The sequence below is a fragment of the Protobothrops mucrosquamatus genome, unplaced genomic scaffold (genome assembly GCF_001527695.2).
Source record: "Protobothrops mucrosquamatus isolate PMUCROS unplaced genomic scaffold, P.Mucros_1.0 scaffold2139, whole genome shotgun sequence".
Classification (NCBI taxonomy): Eukaryota; Metazoa; Chordata; class Lepidosauria; order Squamata; family Viperidae; genus Protobothrops; species Protobothrops mucrosquamatus.
The window spans coordinates 92,537-113,375 of NW_015388238.1; the positions used below are offsets into that span (position 1 = coordinate 92,537).

At 41.6% G+C, this 20,839-nt stretch overlaps 2 protein-coding genes across 2 annotated transcripts in view; one reads left to right on the top strand and one right to left on the bottom strand.

The window, feature by feature from the left end:
- The window catches only part of MYO19 (myosin XIX), a 49,078-nt gene extending 38,147 nt beyond the window's left edge, over positions 1 to 10,931 (bottom strand). Inside the window, exons 1-3 of the mRNA XM_015824140.1 lie at positions 10,923 to 10,931; positions 3,500 to 3,635; positions 2,360 to 2,508 (exon numbers count right to left, since the gene is read on the bottom strand). Of these exons, the coding sequence (XP_015679626.1) occupies positions 2,360 to 2,508; positions 3,500 to 3,635; positions 10,923 to 10,931 (294 nt within the window). The remainder of the gene's footprint in view (positions 1 to 2,359; positions 2,509 to 3,499; positions 3,636 to 10,922) is intronic.
- Positions 10,932 to 14,771: 3,840 nt separating this feature from the next.
- Positions 14,772 to 19,015, top strand: PIGW (phosphatidylinositol glycan anchor biosynthesis class W). The gene is made up of 2 exons (XM_015824141.1): positions 14,772 to 14,860; positions 17,121 to 19,015. Exon 2 carries the CDS (start codon positions 17,131 to 17,133, stop codon positions 18,640 to 18,642), a length of 1,512 nt encoding a protein of 503 aa, XP_015679627.1. The 5' UTR covers positions 14,772 to 14,860; positions 17,121 to 17,130; the 3' UTR covers positions 18,643 to 19,015.
- Positions 19,016 to 20,839: the final 1,824 nt, after the last annotated feature.

A 20,839-nucleotide genomic window follows, 5' to 3' on the forward strand; every position in this document is an offset into this window, starting at 1 on the left:
TGGCAGATTGTGGCATTTTCAGCAAAAGGGAACCGACAGTAACATCTTGGATGGGTGATGGAGGTAGTGCCACAATTGCCATCTTGCCCGTTTTGATAGACACACATACACACACACACATGGACACAACTGGACATGAACCCTGTACACCGAACACAAGGCTGAACCAGAACTGGGAAATTAGCAAAAGCCAGGGTAAGCCGAGTCCTCATGTACATGAGCATATCTTGGTCTTTATCAATTCCCTGTCTTCTGGGCTCCAACAGTCGTTGTTATTGTAGTTTTTCTTTGAATTTGTCCCACACTGCAGGATCGGCTTGCTTTTACACTATGCACTCTGATTTCTTACAGTGAAGCTATCAATCCACGTTGTGATGGGATAGTTTTGTTTATTATAGGAATCCTGGTGGCGAAGTGGTTAGAATACAGTATTGCAGGCTACCTCTGCCCATAGTCTGGAGTTCGATCCTGACGGGCTCAAGGTTGTTGATTCAGCCTTCCATCCTTCCGAGGTCGGTAAAATGAGAACCCAGATTGTTGGGGGCCATATGCTGATATTTGTAAACCGTTCGGAGATTGCTGTAAAGCACCATGGAGCGGTATATAAGTCTAAGTGCTATTGCTATTTATTAGATGGCCTGTCACAGAGTCCATGCTTGTTCGGGCTAAGCAAGAGTACTGATGTGAAGTCATTCAGTGACTTCCATGCCTAAGAGAACACTAAAAGCTGGGTCTCTCCACTCCTAACTCATCACCCTAACCATAGACTGCACTGCTTCTCCCTGGACTCTCCCTATATATTTGAGAAAATTAAACAATAGGAAGCTTCAGTCCAATGCTTTGTTCTAAACCAGGGGTGTCAAACTCAATTTCATTGAGGGCCGCATCAGCATTGAGGTTGCCCTCGGGGGGCCAGGGGTGTGTGGCCAGGGGGGGTGCAGCCTACTGGGTGGGTGTGGATGGAGTGGGTGTGGCCTACTGGGTGGGCATGGCCAGCTCTACATCGTTCGCGTCAAGGGTGCCTGTGGGGGCCTGGGCAGGAGTGGGACAGATCTGAGGGTCTCTGGCAGAAGGGGATGGGACCGGGGCAAGCGCCAAGGCATGGTCCATTTCTTCATTCCTCACAAAGGGTGACACCTCCCCAGCATGCACCCAGGGAGCGGGGCCAACACAGCAGGGGCTGGTTCCTCGCTGTTTCCAGACGGCCTTGTGGAGCTAAGACTGAATGCGTTTCAGCATAGATGGCCACCACAAAATTGTACATTGGCTCCCGGCCGGCCTGGGCCAGGGCCAAGGCAGCGGGGACCGTTCCCTCACTGTTTCCAGGATGGCTTCGTGGGCCACATGAAATCACTTCGCGGGCCGCATCCAGCCCCCGGGCCTTGTGTTTGACATGTCTGTTCTAAACTAACATTACTAGCAACATTTTTATTATATGCCTTTACCAAGGTGGTGTACACATCAGACAAATAATTGTAAAATTCCATGCAGTGAAATTAGTTTGAAACCTGACAGCTGAATGAATACACAAAATATTAAACAAGTAAAACAAATTTCAAATTATATAATTTATGCAATGATGCCATGGTACATGTTGTGCTTAGTACTGTATGCTGACTGGGGAATTCTGGGAGTTGAAGTCCATACATCTTAGACCAACAGAAGAGAATATCTATAGCTTAGGGTTGACCTGTGGGTCCTTGGTGCTCTCTGAGCTTGGTGGTTTTCTTGCAGACGTTTCATTACCTAACTAGATAAAATTATCAATGCTAGCATTGATGATGTTACCTAGTTGGGTCATGAAATGTCTGCAAGAAAACCACCAAGCTCAGAGAGCACCAAGGTCCTCACAGTTCTCCTCCTCCTTCCCCCCGCAAACCCCACTCCCTTCTAGCACTGATGATGTTACCTAGTTGGGTCATGAAACGTATGCAAGAAAACCACCAAGCTCAGAGACCCCCAAGGACCTCCCAGTTCTCCTCCTCCTCCTCCTCCTTCCCCCTGGCAAACTCCACTCCCCTTCTAGCACTGATGGTGTTACCTAGTTGGGTCATGAAACGTCTGCAATAAAACCACCAAGCTCAGAGACCCCCAAGGACCCCCAGTTCTTCTTCTCCTCCTCCTCCTCCTCCTCCTCCTCCTCCTCCTCCTCCTTCCCCCTGGCAAACTCCACTCCCTTCTAGCACTGATGATGTTACCTAGTTGGATCATGAAATGTCTGCAAGAAAACCACCAAGCTCAGAGAGCACCAAGGACCCCACATATATTTTAGAGTTGCTAAGATTGAAAAAAACATTAATCTAACGTAACATTAAACCCAGTTTAGTTTTTCAGAAAGGCAGCAATCAACCCCTCTCACCTGAAGACAAGCAGCAGTGTGGTATTCTTTCATGAGCTCTTGAGAGTAGAGAGGCTGTACTGGGCGGAAGGGATTGATGGCCACAAGGCTGCACCCCGCTTTGGTATAAAACACATCGACAGCGTACCTCGCTTGCAGACACTTCAGGACTAAAGGTAGCAGAACATTTTGACAATATTTACTACCTGACTCTTTTGACTGATCTATTTTAGAGACCATTTTCAAAAACAGAGAACATTAAGTCTCTGCTTCATTTGCTAATATCTTTTGGGGCAGGCTGTAATTGCATTCAAGCAAGCTTGATTTCAATTTCATGGGCTTCAATTCCCCACCAATTGCCACGTCGGCTTGGGGATTCTGGGAGTTTGAAGTTCATGCGTACAGATTTAAAGAATCTATACCAGGGGTGGGCGACCTTGGCTCTTTTATGACTCATGGACTTCAACTCCCAGAATTCCTGAGTCAACTGTGATCGTAAGTCGAAGACTACCTGCAATTTCTGCATGATATTATTGTTCAAATGACAAATATCTCTGATGTACAAAAAGCAACTCCTCACTTCAACTGAGTCTATTAAATGAAATTATATTAAAGGTGATACAATGTATGCCACAAACTGATGGTTGATTTCAAGTGAGAGAAGAATTTTCATGAACAGGCAGTAACCTCTCTCTCTCTGTGTGTGTGTGTGCATGTGTGTGTAAAATCAAATTATATTAAAGGCGATACAATATATGCCACAAACTGTTGATTTCAAGTGAGAGAAGAATTTTCATGAACAGGCAGTAACCTGACTCTCTCTCTCTCTCTCTCTCTCTCTCTCTCTCTCTCTCTCTCTGTGTGTGTGTGTGTGTGTGTATATGTGTGTGTAAAATCAAATATGCCACAAACTGATTGTTGATTTCAAGTGAGAGAAGAATTTTCATGAACGGGCAGTAACCTGATTGTGTGTGTATGTAAAATCAAATTATATTAAAGGCAATACAACATATGCCACAAACTGATTGTTGATTTCAAGGGAGCAAAGAATTTTCATGAACGGGCAATAACGTGTGTGTGTGTGTGTGTGTGTGTGTGTGTGTGTAAAAGAAGAGCAGTTCTGAAGTAAACTGTTTTCTTTAAGAGTGTTTTAGCTCTTACCAGATGTGGTGGTGACAGGATTCACTTTGGTAAGGTTACTGATGCAAGAGAATTGTTGTTGGTCACTCAGAAAAGATTCAATTTCTTTGCCCAAAGGGTTATCCTCCCCATTGTGATGGGCGGTGAAGCCATTAACCTAAAAGCAGAGATAGAAGAATTAAGAGACTAACACAAGTAAGGTATTATTCCAAACACTTCAGGATATCATTTACAGGAACCTAAATTTAAAACATTAATAATAATAATCCGCATTCCTGCCATGAAGTCTTGTGAGTTTTCCATTCTGGTGTGATTTCTGCCTTGTTGTTTTACATGAATTTTGCCCTTCTGGCTTCATGCTATCTTGCATAAATGGGTGCCCAGCATTGCAATACAGGTAGTCCTTGACTTATGACAATGGAGCCCCAAATTTCCATTGCTAAGCAAGACAGTTATTAAGTGAATTTAGCCCCATTTTATGACCTTTCTTGCCACAGTTGTTAAGTGAATCATTGCAGTTGTTTGGTAACACGTTTGGTAAGTGAATCTGGCTTCCCCATTGACTTTGCTTGTCAGTAGGCTACAAAAGGTGATCATGTGACCAGCCGTCATAAATACAGTTAACCAAGCGGCTGAATTTGATCACGTGACCATGGGGATGCTGTAATGGTCATAAATGTGAAAATGGTCATAAATCACTTTTTTCAATGCCGTTTTAACTTCAAACGCTCTCTAAATTATTATTAATAATAATAATAATAATAATAATAATAATAATAATAATAATAATAATAATAATAATAATAATAATAATAATAATAAAAAGTTGGAAGGCACCTTGGATGTCATCTAGTCCAACCCCCTGCTCAGGCAGGAAACCCTATACCATTTCAGACAAATGGCTGTCCAGTCTCTTCTTAAAAACTTCCAGTGTTGGAGCATTCACAGTTTCTGGAGGCAGGCTGTTCCACTGGTTAATTGTCCTCACTGTCAGAAAATTTCTCCTTAGTTCTAGGTTGCTTCTCTCCTTGATTAGTTTCCATCCATTTCTTCTCGTCCTGCCTTCAGGCGCTTTGGAAAATAGCTTGACTCCCTCTTCTTTGTGGCAGCCCCTGAGATATTGGAAGACTGCTATCATGTCATCCCTCGTCCTTCTCTTCATTAGACTAGACATACCCAATTGCAGCAACCGTTCCTTATATGTTTTAGCCTCCAGTCCCCTAATCATAGTTGTACGTTTAGGATTAACTGTAGTTACTAAACCCTCAGTTTAAAGGTTTCTTGACAAAGGCATTTGGTACAATGAAATCACATGCATCGTAACATGTACATGTGTCTGGCAAATTCATGATACATGCAACATCATTTGCCTACCTGAACTGCAATTACTAGGTTGATGAACCACAGTAAACCAAACTGGATTCTGGTTCAGTAAAATGTAGGATTCATACAGTAATTGGATTGAATTGGATGAATTGGACTGATGGATTCATACAGGGCTCTAAGGCAGGGCTCTTCAAACTTGGCCTTTTTGTGACTTGTGGACTTCAACTCCCAGAATTCCTCAGCCAACGTGCACGCTGGTTGAGGAATTCTGGAAGTTGAAGTCCACAAGTCACAAAAGGGCCAAGTTTGAAGAGCCCTGCTCTAAGGCATTCACTAGTATAATCTGTACGGTTTAGTTCAGCACCAATTGTATGAACCTTATCATCATTTCGTATGCAAAGACCAACAGTTACAGGGAGTCCTCAACTTACAACATTCCATAGTGTTGTATAGTTGCATAGTGGCCATTCAAAGTTACAAGGGCACTGGAAAAAAACAACTTATGACTATTTTTCACACTTAGGATTATTGTAGCGTCCACAGGGTCACGTGATCAAAATTCAGACACTTTATGACGGTTGCGGTGTCCCAGGGTCATGTGATCACATTTCGCCACCTTCTGACAAGCAAAGTCAATGGGCAAGCCAGATTCACTTAGCAACCAGGTTATTAACTGCAGTGATTCACTTAACAACGGTGGCAAGAAAGGTCATAAAACGGAGCAAAATTCACTTAACAAATGTCTCACTTAGCCAACAGAAATTTTGGGCTCAATTGTGGTTGTAAATCGAGGACTACCTGTACAGTATTAATCTCTTGCATTTTGATTCCAACTGTCACATATCTACCATTTTCATCTGTTAGGGAAATGTAGCCATCTTTTACCTTTTGCTTTTAGAGTTAGATGATGCTGGGAGGGGGGATGTGAACGAGAGTCCAGCTAGACATAACAACATTAGACCTAGTGTGAGAAACAAGGTTATTGTAACCAGAGCTGATAAGGACTTGGCGGGCTGGAGAACTGGAGAGGAGGCCCGAGTTTCAAGCTAATTGAGGAATGTGATTTATGACCGTTAACTGAAGGAGGGAATTGTGCTTTGAATTGATACTATGTGCTCAGGGGAGGGGAATTCAATTTTTGGCTTCGATTATGCAGTGCCGATGTTATGATACTCAAAATAAAGATTCTTTAAGGTAAACAATGCCTCGAAGTTCTTTTGAAGGGTTTCATCTGTCGGAACCATGACAAACAGTTTTGGTTTTAATTGTGGATGAATAATCAAAATTACTCCATCAGGGGTTTTTTTCAAACCTGCGGGTAAACTTTATTTAGTTTTAATTTTCTTCCAAAACTTCGGTGTATTTTGGTAAGTGTTATGAAAGGAGGAACCAGCTACCGGTATGCATGTTAATTCTAACCTGAAGCCAAACTAAGTGAAGCAGCTGTTTAAAACATATACATCACATTGCTACTATTGTGGACTGCCAGAGTTGAAGATAATCCGGTGATTTTTCTCCAGTAAAACAGATCTGTTTCCAGGTTGTTACACATGCGGTAGCAGGAAGAGGAGAAAGCCTGAAGGGAAAAGGGAGGCAGAACAAATTTGCATGGGTGTGGTCTGTGGAAAGTTTTATGAGAAGGGCAAGGAAAAAAAGTCTGAAAATGCTTTTTGATTGCTACCTTCATCCCACTCCAGAGCAACTGGCGGATAATAGCCTTAAAGCCACACAAAATGCTTGTGTCATGGTTCCGACAGATGAAACTCTTCAAAAGAACTTCGAAGCCAAAAACTGAATTCCCCTCCCCATAGTATCAAAGCACAATTCCCTCCTCCAATTACCAGTCATAAGTCACATTCCCCAATTAGCTTGGAGCACGGGCTTCCTCTCCAGCTCACCAATTCTTTATCAGCTCTGAGTTCAATAACCTTGATTCTCACGCTATGTTTAGTGTTGTTATGTCTAGCTGGACTCTCATTCACATCCCCCCTCCCAGCATCATTTAACTCTAAAAGCGAAAGGGAAAAATGGCTACATTTCCATCTGTTGTCAATGCAAAAATATCCAATGTTAGCAGCGTTGACATCTTGCTTACCTATTATTACATGCATACAATAATAGTAATAGTAATAGTAATAGTAGTAGTAATAATAATAATAATAATAATAATAATAATAATAATAATAATAATAATAGTAAAGTTGGAAGGGACCTTGAAGGTCATCTGTTCCAACCCCCTGCTCAGGCAGGAAACCCTATACCATTTCAGACAAATGGCTGTCCAGTCTCTTCTTAAAATCTTCCGGTGTTGGAGCATTCACCGCTTCTGGAGGCACGTTGTTCCACTGGTTAATTGTTCTAACTGTCAGGAAGTTTCTCCTTACTTCTAGGTTGCTTCTCTCCTTGATTAGTTTCCATCCGTTGCTTCTTGTCCTGCCTTCAGGGGCTTTGGAGAATAGCTTCACTCCCTGTTCTTTGGGGCAGCCCCTGAGATATTGGAACACTGCTATCATGTCCCCCCTCGTCCCACATTTATATTTCCTCTCCTGTTATTTTCTCTCTTAAGTTTCTTCCCTCTCTTTACGAAGAATTATGTGGTACAATAATGCAGTTTATATTAACTGCTTTCTAACACTGTTATACAGTAACCACTATTACTACCATATACAATATTTTAAGCAGAAAAGGGGGTAGAAAAACAACCATTTCTTTTCCTAAAAGTCCTATATCTGCTAAGAAGCAGTTTCCCATCTTCAGCATGGAAGAACACTAAAAATGTGAGTTCCAGTCCTGCTTTGGACACAAAGGCAGCTGGCCAGTCACTTTCTCTCAGCCCTAGGAAGAAGACAATGGCAAACCAGTTCTGAAAAACCTTGACACAAGAAGACTAGAAAGACTTGTCTAGGCAGTCTCTGAGAATTGGACACGAGGGAATGGAAGAAAAAAAAGTCTACGGTAATTTACAGCCTTAGGGTCCTTCAAATCTCCCCTACAAAAGCTAACTGGGTCTAAACTGTTAAGTTTCCCGTGCCAAAATAAGATCAGTGTTGTTGTTATTATTATTAGGCAAACACTAAATTCTCTGCAAATCTGCCAGGAGACAATGTTTACCGTCTTATCACAAAAACCTTGATGCCCTGAAAGCTCTTACTTGCATTGCCATTTTTAAGCAGGTAAGAAACAAGACATATAAATTATAATTGAACTAAATATTGCACTTTGTATATCAGAGTTTCTGTCTTAGAGCTATGTAGGAGCCAAGCAATATTTGCTGGGTTAATATAATTCCTTAGAATAAAATATGGTAAAACATGAGAAAAAATGTTTATGGTTACATGTGCTGAGCAAATCCTGGCAAAGTGCTAATTCTGGAAACCTTAATAGTATTAACCGTTAATCAAGCTTAGTGTACGAGCAGAGCCTATGCGATCAGCCTTAAACTGAATCATGGTTTATACCATGATTTCTGGAATAAATTGCCAGCCTATAGGGCAGAACTGTAGAAATCATAACGGCTGAGTTTATCAAACAAATTAAGCCCAGATGTCTTTTTTGATTTTGATTTTCTGGGTTTTGAAAAGTCACCCAATGCAGTTAATGTACTCTGCATTAAGGTTTACCATGGGCAATTTCTGATTATTGGAATTTGATTCCCGTATTCCATTCCATTCTATGCAAATGAGGTCACATTTTGCCTCTTATCAACCTCAACAGTGCAAAGAAAGGGATTAGTACTGACCACAGTACTAGGAGGGAATGAACCAAATCAACACATACCGACTTTAGATTTTATAATTTAATTTAAATCAAGCTAAAACCCCTAAAACACTGAAACAGCCAACAAAGAACAAAGTACTGTCCTGTTTATACTTGCTAACAATAAAGCTACTCTATCCTTAAAACTGAAGATCTATTGCTGTAGACTAGGGTTTTTTCTTTATGAATCACAGCCGTCCTTCAAATAACCTACAATCTCTATACAATGAGTTGTAAACAAGATTTCTTCTCCTCACCCCAAACTGGTTTAAAACAAAACACACATTCAAAATTCAGGATTTACGGGTATAAAAACAGTCTTCTTGAATCAGAAAAAAATATTAAATTCTTAGTGCCTGCCTTCTTTTTTCTGCCTCAGATTAGAGCTTCATTTAGAGGTCACAATATTTCTTGGACACACAACCCCCCCCTCCATGAATAAGACTTAGTGCAGTGGTGGCGAACCTATGGCACGCGTGCCAGAGGTGGCACTCGGAGCCCTCTCTGTGGGCATGTGCGCTGTTGCCCCAGCCCCGCCTCCCCGTGGCCCCCACCTCCCCAGCAGCCCCCCTAGAAGAGAGCTGCCCCCAAGCGCGGCCCATGCAGAGCAGCGCAGCCAAGAACATGGCAGCTGGGCAGCGGGGACAAGACTCCACCCTCATGCCCCGTCGCGTGCAGTTGATTCTGTGGGGTGCAGGCAGAGGGCGCGGCTGCCATGGCGCTGCTGGGCCGCCTGGGCGATCTGTGGAGGTGATGGGTGGCCCTGCGGGCAGGTGGGGCCCGGATGGGGATGAGGTGGGGCGGAGCGAGCAGGGTGGGGGCGTGGCCTGTTTTTGGGCACTCGGTCTCTAAAAGGTTCGCCACCACTGAATTAGTGGAACTGCATTATAAGCACTGGGTAGAAGGTCTTTGACTGAAAAAAACCCTCCAATTTGATGGATCTACTGAGAAGCTGATGGACACAGAAGACTACTACAGCATTGTAGCACAAGGTCCAATTAAAAACAAAAACACAGCGATAATTCTTTTAAAGATCAGTTTTAGCCTTAGCCTTATGCCAAATTTGCCCACTGCATATTTATCAAGGAAGAAAAAATTAAGTAGAGAAAGCCACAACAGTTGCAAACGGAAGTGGCAACAAGGTCTGGATTAAAGTAGAATATTAGGGTCCCATTGTTAAGCAACCCAGTCCAGGCTTGGCAACACAAGTTGACTGAGGTTACAAGAGTTTTGTCCCAAATTTTTAGCTAGGAGCATTCCAGATAGCAAATATGAGGCTATACTCATGATTTATCAAAATAATATGTTTAATTGGGTTCATACACCATGTGTAGCCATAAACCAAGGTTTTGTCAAGATTTCACATGTTATGCCAGCCTTTTAAATAGATATCAACCTCAAACAGCCTTAAAAATCCTCCAGTTTCCTTCACCCTTTTCATTAAGCCTAAATTTTTAATGTAAGAAAGTCCTGTTGAAATCTATGGAGCTTCTCATATACAGTAAACATTTCATTTTTTTTAAAAAGCCACTTGCCTCTGGCTTAGTAACTTTAAAGATTTACCACCGGCTGACCAAGCAGGATATTTCAGTTTTTCACATGCTGGAGGTAGATTATCCTTATGAGATAAAAGTTCCATTGAGTTATGACATTGTACTCATCAAAAGAACTGACTATCATGCAGACCACCAGGAACTATTTGGTGACTGAACGAGCTTATTTTGGACATTGGCAAAATTTTAAATTTGGCATTTATATTCCAGCCCTTTTAGTATGACTGCAAAGGTTTGTATACAAATACAGATAGGGTCACCATTACACTATACCAAAAGACTTTTTTTTTAAATGTGTATCATGTTAATTACAGCGAGCCAGTATGGTTTTAAAGCTAGGATCAACTTTAATGTATTGCATTGACCTCCTATACTCATTTCCTATAAAAGGGCCCTTACCTGTTATTTTTTGTTAAAAAAAATAAGCTATTGTTACTATTGGATAACTTGCTACAAAATCCCAAGGTGTTTTTTTTTTTTTTTTGCAAATGTTGGGATGAAAAGAACGCCAGGTCTCTTAGCTGTCGCTTCTCTTACACAATCTGGTAATTACTTTTTCCAATCTTCTGCCAAGATTTCTCCCCTCCCATTGCTTAGCTTCGCCATGGGAAGGAAGAAAGGAACTTCGTCCATGCGCAGCCAAACTCTTGCTCCGTTTACACCTACCTATTTCTCAAACGCTGAGGGCATATTACGGGGGGCAGACCGAGCAATCAGTGGTCTGGTTTAGCTATGGAGATGGGGGGAGTGGGGGAAGGAGTGGGGGGAGAGAGAGAAAACAGAGCGAAGTATTGCCCAATCGGACTCACCCGCCGCATATAGATATAGATACGGAAAGTGGAGAGAGCTATAAATCGGAGTTTCGTGGTGGTCCTGGGGAAGCCGAAGCAAATGTCCTCTAACAACAACCGGGGAAGGAAGGCCTCGAGGTCGCTCCCTACCAGTCCCAGTCCAGGCAAAGGCGGGGCAGGAGGAGCAGGAGGCGGGGAGACGGCTGAATTTGAATCGGCGAGGCTTCACTCCCGGGATTGAGCGTCCCGCCTGCGGGGTGCGGAGCCCAAAGCCCTGGGCCGTTTTTTTTTTTTTTTTTTTTTGCGGGGGGGGGGACAGAGAAGAACGGCGGCGGAGGGCTCTTTCCTTGAGGAAAGGGCGGGGGGGGTGGAGGAGAATCCTGGATTCGGCAAAGTTTAAAACTCTTCTCCCCCCCCCCCGAAAGATGCAACCCCTGGGAAAATGCAACACGTGGCCCGGTGGAAGGTAGCCGGGCCTGGAGTTTGCACCACGTGCTCGAACGCTTTGCGGTGCGTTTTTCGCCAAGCGAACTTCGCGAAAGGCGCACGAACTTCGGTGGCGTCGATTTGATGTTTATGTTTTTTTGCCTGTACATTCTTCGCATTGCAAGGACGCACGCGCGGTCCTGCAAATAAAGCAGCTGCTCGATTAAAAGGGTCGTCAAGTCCTAGTTTTCCACTCGAAGGCGTTCGGTTCACGTCGTAAGGGGAAGGTTGTCACACGCAACGTCTGAAGAAGTCTGGAGGAAGCGCTTCTAAACGGGCGGAGACGCCAAGCGCAGGATTTGCTGGCCTTGGGTTGTTTCAGAGTTAAAGGAAGGGCAGGTTAGGGATTAGTGTCGAAACCGTGGTCTGTTTTAGGTCTGTTAACCCAAGTAGTGTTAGAATTAGAATTACAGAGTTGGAAGGGATCTTGTAGGTCATCTAGTCCAACCCCCCCCCCCCCCCGCCCAAGCAGGACAGCCTACAGTGCCAGGGGTAGGCAACCTTGGCTCTTTTATGACTCGTGGACTTCAACTCCCAGAATTCCTGAGCCAGCCAAGCTGGCTCAGGAATTCTGGGAGTTGAAGTCCACGAGTCATAAAAGAGCCAAGGTAGCCTACACCATTTCTGATGGATGTTGAGTAGAGATGCTCCCAATTTGATGAATGTCAGGTGGGATTTTTTTTTTTCCTTCTGTGCAAAAATAATGGACTTAAGAGATTTGGGTCCAAGTTTTAACAAGCCTAGAACAAACCCTCTTGTCAACGGGACCTCTTTCCGGTGTCTTTTGACCTTATCTAACGGGTTCACTTTAAGATTCAGTAAGGCTCTGGTTTAGAATGGACGTGAAGGAATTAAGAGATAAGAGAACCTTTATTGTCATTTATTTTTTTTTACGGTGGGCACAACGGCACACATCAAAAATGAAATTTAGTTGCCCGCTCTCAAAGTGAAACACAATTCTCATGCATATGATCGGAACATAATTTTGCATTTATTTTTACTATTTTTGCTTTAGTCTTCTGGGCTTTTAAATAGGAAACGAGCATGCATTGCTCAAACAGCGTGGTGAATCAGGCAGTACGGTTTAGTAGGATATTTGCTGATGAAAATGTCGCCAGGAAACGAATTCCTTCTTTACTTTTTTTTGTGTACACGGTATTGTAGGCAGCAGGAAGTTTAAAATAGTCCGCAGCGGAAGGCAAAAGGAGAAACTGTATCCCAGGCTTCCAAACGTAATATTCTTTTCAAAAGGCAATTCTTCTAAGTGCGTCATCCTGTGGAGGAAATATTCTCATTTAACCAACTCAAGTCCCGCTTATTATTTTTTTTTAAGGAGTTGGTCTTCCTGGTGACTCATGCAGGTTATTCTTTCAAAGCATTTCCGTGTGGATATTTGAAAAATGCAAAGAAATGGATAATTCAACTGGGTTTTAAACTGCTTTTCTCTCTTCCTGTTGCCGTCTCCCAGCCTGTCTGAATTAATATCCAAAGCCTGGGGATAAGCTCGTATTTATTTGTCAATTGCTTCAGAAGGGCAGGTCCCAGACTCGCTCGCTGCCTAGAGAGCAGCTTCCAGGGGTATTTGGTTTTAAAATCAAATTTAATTATTGTAACCGTTCCTGTTAAAAGGAAATTAATTTTAAATATTTTAAATTTCCTGTGATTCTTGTCACAATTGGGCAGCGCAAGTGCCTGATTGGATACTTAATTGCTTGTTTGATTTTACTGCTTNCAGGGGTAGGCAACCTTGGCTCTTTTATGACTCGTGGACTTCAACTCCCAGAATTCCTGAGCCAGCCAAGCTGGCTCAGGAATTCTGGGAGTTGAAGTCCACGAGTCATAAAAGAGCCAAGGTAGCCTACACCATTTCTGATGGATGTTGAGTAGAGATGCTCCCAATTTGATGAATGTCAGGTGGGATTTTTTTTTTCCTTCTGTGCAAAAATAATGGACTTAAGAGATTTGGGTCCAAGTTTTAACAAGCCTAGAACAAACCCTCTTGTCAACGGGACCTCTTTCCGGTGTCTTTTGACCTTATCTAATGGGTTCACTTTAAGATTCAGTAAGGCTCTGGTTTAGAATGGACGTGAAGGAATTAAGAGATAAGAGAATCTTTATTGTCTTTTTTTTTTTTTAACTGTGGGCACAACGGCACACATGAAAAATGAAATTTAGTTGCCCGCTCTCAAAGTGAAACACAATTCTCATACATATGATCGGAACATAATTTTGCATTTATTTTTACTATTTTTGCTTTAGTCTTCTGGGCTTTTAAATAGGAAACGAGCATGCATTGCTCAAACAGCGTGGTGAATCAGGCAGTACGGTTTAGTAGGATATTATTTGCTGATGAAAATGTCGCGAGGAAACGGATTCCTTCTTTACCTTTTTTTGTGTATACACGGTATTGTAGCAGCAGGAAGTTTAAAATAGTCCGCAGCGGAAGGCAAAAGGAGAAACTGTATCCCAGGCTTCCAAACGTAATATTCTTTTGAAAAGGCAATTCTTCTCTCTTAAGTGCGTCATCCTGTGGAGGAAATATTCTCATTTAACCAACTCAAGTCCCGCTTATTTATTTTTTTTAAGGAGTTGGTCTCCCTAGTGACTCATGCAGGTTATTCTTTCAAAGCATTTCCGGGTGAATATTTGAAAAATGCAAAGAAATGGATAATTCAACTGGGTTTTAAACTGCTTTTCTCTCTTCCTGTTGCCGTCTCCCAGCCTTTCTGAATTAATATCCAAAGCCTGGGGATAACCTCGTATTTATTTGTTAATTGCTTCAGAAGGGCGGGCAGGTCCCAGACTCGCTCGCTGCCTAGAGAGCAGCTTCCAGGGGTATTTGGTTTTAAAATCAAATTTAATTATTGTAACCGTTCCTGTTAAAAGGAAATTAATTTTAAATATTTTAAATTTCCTGTGATTCTTGTCACAATTGGGCAGCGCAAGTGCCTGATTGGATACTTAATTGCTTGTTTGATTTTACTGCTTTTTTTTTAATTTTTGTTGTCAGCAGTTCAAAGAGATGTGTTGATGATTGGTTTACAAATAGCAAAAATATTATTCTATGCGTTGACATTTTATTCATTCTCTGCCCCTTCCTTCTTTACGGGAGAAAAACCTAAACTCCAAATTTCATATTCAGCAATGAGCCTAAAAAAGAGATTAACATTTCAGCACTCTAGACCAGTTTGGGAATAAACAGAATTGAAATGGAATGGAGTAAAACCGGATGTGTTTACTGGAACACTATAACCCAGCTCTTCACATTTTGTACTACAATGTTTTGTTATAAGTTCAACATGCCTTGTCAATCAGAATGCATTGTAAAAAAAAATTGAATTTGTAGATTCCAAAGAATAACTATTTGTTTTTCAGCAGTGAGGAGGAATTTCTAAGGAATCGGCTAGCCAGAAAAAAACATGCTGAGAACAGTGACGAATCTTCCTTGAATTATCTGCTTATGCAAAGAAGTACTTATTTTTGATTACATTTATATCTCTTTATTTCTTAAGACTTCTACTCTACCTTTTTCACACAGTATTTTCTCTTCCACTAGTTATATGGAGAAATAATGAATAGAAATGTGCCAAGGGATGAATGAAAAAGAGAATAGCTTTATTAACTGAGGGGCAATTATTTTTCTGTGTAAATTGTACTGGTCGCCTTTTCTGTTTCTAGATCACAATATCTTTGGTTAGAAGATAATTTCTTGCACAAATCTTTCTCATCTGATTCCCAAAATTGTTTATAGGGCTGGAGAAACCCTTCAGCTCAACAGCAGGAGTGAAAGCTGTTCCCTTGGCTCCTCCTAGACCAGTGATGGTGAACCTTTTAGAGTGCCCAAAAACCTCCCCGCCCCCCTCCCACCCCCTCTGTCCCCGTTCCGCCCCTGCCCCGCCCCACCCACCGCCTCCAGGGCCCGCCGCAGATTGCCCAGGCGGCCCAGCAGCACCATGGTGGTCATGCCCTCCGCCCGCGCCCTGCAGCATCATCTGCACACAACGGGGTGCGAGGACGGAGTCTTATGCCTGCTGCTCGGCTGCCATGTCCTTGGCTGCGCTGCTCCATGCCGTCCGCACCTGGGGGCGACTCTCCTCCAGGGGGGCTGCTGGTGAGGAGGGGGTCATGGGGGGAGGCGGGGCTGTCACGACAGTGCGCATGCCCACAGAGAGGGCTCCGAGTGTCGCCTCTGGCACGCGTGCCATAGGTTCTCCACCACTGTCCTAGACAGCTTTCTCAAAATGTGTGGACTTTAATCCTCACTGTTTTTAAAAATGGCCCTGCTGAACAATTCTGAGAATTGAAATCCAACCAATCTGGAGGTTATTGGAGACAACTTTAGAAGGTGACCCCATCAGTGGGTCAACGGACTACCAGAAAAAAAACAGGCTCACATTGCACTTAATCACATCTGAGGTTTGGTGAGTTGCTGAAAAATGGTCCAGTGCTTGAAATGTCTTACACAGCGCAAAAGTCTTGCATGCCATTCCAGTCCAATAGATGTCAGCTGAGAGAATGATAATATCTGTGGTGGGCTACGTAGATACTAGCCATAGACCACATGACCTCTCACCTAAGTGTTTCAAGTTACGGCATGATGATAATCCTTTCATTTATGGACAAGTTGAAATAAGATGGCTGGGATGTCCATATCCAACTTTAATTCCCAGCATAAGTGTCTGCATACAGTAGAGGGAGTGAGCAGAGGCAACAAGCAATGATACATTCTGCATGATGACACTGTAGCTGAATGTCCATAGTTCGGGTTGCTGAAAGCCATTAGTGGATATTAATGCATTAATGTAGGATGATTTGAATATGGTGGAAAAATGGGCTTGGTACGTCACTAGAAGCTATTTTCTACCTCAGCTCTTACCAAATGGTTATAATTCTACACTGCTTCTTAAAACTGTGATTTTCCAGATATGCTGAGAATGACTGCTTGTTGGGGATTCCTTTGTATCTGCTATATGTTAATGTGGAGAAAGCCAACCTAAGGATTATTATAGTTGAACCAACTGAGAAATTAAGAGTTCAACAAAGAGAAGATGGTTCAGGACAGCTGTTTACAGTTTCACCTTTTTGTCCAGGGATTCTGAGTTGAAAATAAACGGGGTACAAGCCTTACTGTACAGGTAGTTATCAACTTGAAACCATTCAGTTATGACAACCTCCCCAAAAGATACAGTACCTAAAATCCAGATTTGAAATTCAAATGGCCACACTATCCTTGCATGATTGCATTTATGGTCATTTGCAGCAACCCATGACTGCAATTTATGACTTTATGGCTGGAAACTGGTGTATGCTTCCAGTTTCTGGCAATAAACGCCCATTACAGACAATGGATTTGTTTAATGACCACAACCATATAGTTCACTTTATGACTGTCACGTTTGCTTAAAAGCCACAGCAAAAAACTAATACAATTGGGCACAGTCACATGATGAATCCCTTAACGATTTAGTCATAATTCTGGGGTTCATTACGATCATAAGTCGAGGACTGCCTGAGGAAATAATACATTACTGCTACCTGACATTTTTCTTCAACTGTTCCCAAAACTAATGTCCATTGTTTTATCCAATAAATCCTCTATTGTACATTGAGAAACTGGAAAGTAATTTCTGAAAGGTGGGAATCTATCTTGAAGTAAACTCAGTTGCTTGCTTTTGGCTCCTGTTTTACTTGCTTGCCATTCTGATTTTTGTTTTAAATGTAACTTTGCAGAGGCTGAAAAATGTCACAGCAACTGGTAAAAGAAGCCTTTCTAAGTAACCTGAATGGAACAACCTTACTTGAAATTTCTGTTGGCTTACCTCTTGCACCATTATGCGTTCTTACCAGAGGGTTGCTCCTAATTTTCTATTTTCTCCATTATGGAAGACCTTTATGCTCAACGTATGGCAATTTTTTTCTAGACTTTACTGTTTTAATCGTCCCTCCGGTACTTTCCTATACAATTTTAGCTTCCGTATTCCCTTTTGTGATCCTCTCCATTATGGTATTCTGCATAGGCTTGATTTCTATCATTTATACTAAACGGACAAATTATGCCCAAGTGTCACATAAGCAAATCTCAGATGATTTCCTGAGAACCAAATTGGACCCGGAATACATTCCCTCCGTAACTTCGCTTCGAGTGTTCATCAATTTGTGGACATCCATTAGCATCCTGGCTGTAGACTTCCCACAGTATCCCCGGAGATATGCCAAAACTGAGACTTATGGGACAGGAGTGATGGATTTGGGAGTTGGAATATTTGTTTTTGGAAATGGTGTGGTTTGTCCAGAGGTTCGGCTGAAACCTGGTGCAACGCAACACAAATTCTTTTATCTCTCAAGGCAGTTGTTGACCGTATGGCCCCTCCTTCTCCTTGGCTTCGGACGACTAATGAGTGTTAAAGCAGCTGACTATTATGAGCATGTCACTGAATATGGGGCACACTGGAACTTTTTCTTCACTTTAGCTGCTATACGAATAGGTGCATCGCTGCTTCTGACTGTATTCCCTGTGCACAAAGCCTGGATCGCTGCAGTCATGCTTGCTGTAGTTTATGAATGCTTTCTTGATGTTACGCCCCTGAAGATGTTTATTTTGCATGGAAGCGATGGGCAAGATTCAAGGACTGGTTTTCTAAATGCCAACAGAGAGGGTATATTTTCTGTCATCGGTTACCTTGCTGTCTACCTGTCTAGCGTGCAAGTAGGTTTGTATTTGTTAGGAAAAAGAACAGCAGCAAAAGAGTGGCTTAAAGTAATCTGCTACTTTTTACTGGCAATTCTTCTCCTTTTTATATGCCTCCACATTGCTCAGTTGTACTTTGACACTGTGTCCCGAAGAATGGCAAACCTTTCTTTTTGTATATGGATTGTTGCTAGCTGCTTGATTCTCTTTAGTTCTTTTTTAGTGGTTGATCTCATTCTCGTATTCACAAAGCTTCTTGTGGGTGGGGCTGATATTCCTAGTAGTTGGAATGTTCTGCACTCATCAACATATAAAAAATCTAATTTGGAATTCCGGCACAGAAAGACCAAATCTCAGAGTATGTGTATGATCAATGCTGTGAACAAAAACCAGCTTCTGTATTTTTTGCTAGCCAATGTTTTAACTGGTCTTGTAAATATGCAGGTTGATACAGTACACAGCAGCACACTCTCTGCCATGTTAATAATGCATTTATATATGTTTACAAACTGTTTGGTTATGTATTTATTGCAAGCAAAAAATATAATTTTAAAATGTTGGTAATTTATAAAACTGCAGCAATGTGTCTAGACAGCCCCCAGGCGTGAACACTGACTTGAAGGTACAAAAATATTGCCAATAAAAATTATAAAAGCTGCAGTTCCTTTATGAAATATAAACCCTGGTATTTTTCGTTAGATTTATATGCATGAGATAGTGTAATTTTTTTTGCTGGAATATTTAGTAACCGACTTATGGGAAATGGAAAAGAATTATTTTTAACCAGAGGCTTTTTGCCATGTGATAGTTTGCAAATTTTTGTGACATCATGAAATATAAAAGCCATTATCATTGGGTTGGGACAATTTTTTATTTTGTAAGGGATTAAAGGATAAAATTTATAAAGACAAAGGCACCTGTTTTGATTTTTATTTTAGAAAAAATATTTTCATGGTGCAATCTGAGGTCCCCAATATGAGTGCTGGGGGGGGGGGGAGTCGTGTGGCTTGAAGGTTCTTGTATGTGTTTTATTGTTTCTACTCAGCCCAACTGACATATATAAATTTAGCCTGACCCAAAATCAAAATGCCATTTTATGTGTTACTGTAGAGGGTGAACCCTATCATAATATTTATGCTGATAAGTGATCAGCATTTGCTAATACTATGGCATATATAAATATACGCATGTCAGAGCTGCTCTTACAGACTTAATTTAAAATATATTAAAAATCCATGGAGTAACAAAATTCATGTTTCCAAAATAAAACATGCAGTGCCAAGAGCCAAATCTATTGGTAACAATAGACAAACAGCATGTAACCTTAGATGTAAAAAAAAAAAGCAAAGTTAAGGTTCTGAAATCAACTTTTTACAAATTACTAATAAAACACATCACTTGTTTATAAAGAAAAATGTATATTTTTCTAAAGGTCATATAATATTTTTATTAGAACAGCGGCTCCCAACCTTTTCTATACCCCGCACCCCTAGAACGCTTCGGACATATTCTTGCACCCCTTACAAAGGTTCAAAACAAATTATGCATATACACTATAATTTTGAAACTTCTAAACCCAGGTTACAAAGAATAGAGGCCTTTGAACTATGGTGCTGGAGAAGACTCCTGCGAGTCCCTTAGACTGCAAGGCGTTCAAACCAGTCAGTCCGAGAAGAGATCAACCCCGACTGCTCTTTAGAAGGCCAGATCCTGAAGTTGAAACTCAACTAATGAGAAGGAAGGACTCACTGGAGAAGAGCCTGATGCTGGGAAAGACTGAGGGCAATAGACGAAGGGGATGACAGAGAATGAGGTGGCTGGATGGAGTCACTGAAGCAGGAGGCGTGAACTTAAATGGACTCCAGAAGATGGTAGAGGACAGGAAGACCTGGAGGAACGTTGTCCATGGGGTCGCGATGGGTCGGACACGACTTCGCAATTAACAATAACAAACCCAGGTTTTCGCACCCCCTGGAATATCGTCTCGCTCCCCCAGGGGGTGCGAGCACCCCCAGTTGGGAACCCCTGAGTTAGAAGATCATAAAGATGCATTGCTTGTTAAGTAACAAGCTCTGAACTCTCAAAAGAGTATGGGGAAGGTAGATTTCAATATAGAAATTGAAGACAGCCATTCTACTTAGGATTGTGAAAATGGATCAAATGCTACCTACATTACCTTTGTTATAATTTACCATTGATTAGGGAAAGAAACATCAACTAATATACAAATACTGTAATTTAGAAAGTAAAGTTCTCATTTCTAAGGTCATCACCTCAGCAATGAGTAGTTTGCAGTGGAGCCATGCCCAACAAAAGTCATTATACAATAACGTGCCATTTTCAAGTCAATGCAATAAAACAAGCCATTTGTTGTACTTGTTCTGAGACACCATCAATTTATGTAAAAGTACCAGTATTTATGCAACTGAAACTTGGCAATCACACTGAAAAAATGTAGTGCATACAGATAGTACTTGATTTACAACCATTCATGACTAAGGTATCTAATTATCACTAGAAAGAAAGGGCCAGAAAGAATGAAAGTCACACCATAAGATATTTATTTATTATTTATTTATTTATTTTATTGTTCGAATTTATATCCCGCCCTTCTCCTTGCGGACTCAGGGCGGCTGACAATCAATTAAAAACACCAATAACAACACAAAATTTAAAATTAATTAAAATGAAATATTTAACTTGTCTAATTTAAAATATAATTAAAAACTCCTCTAAAAACCCCTCTTAAAAATTACCCTAG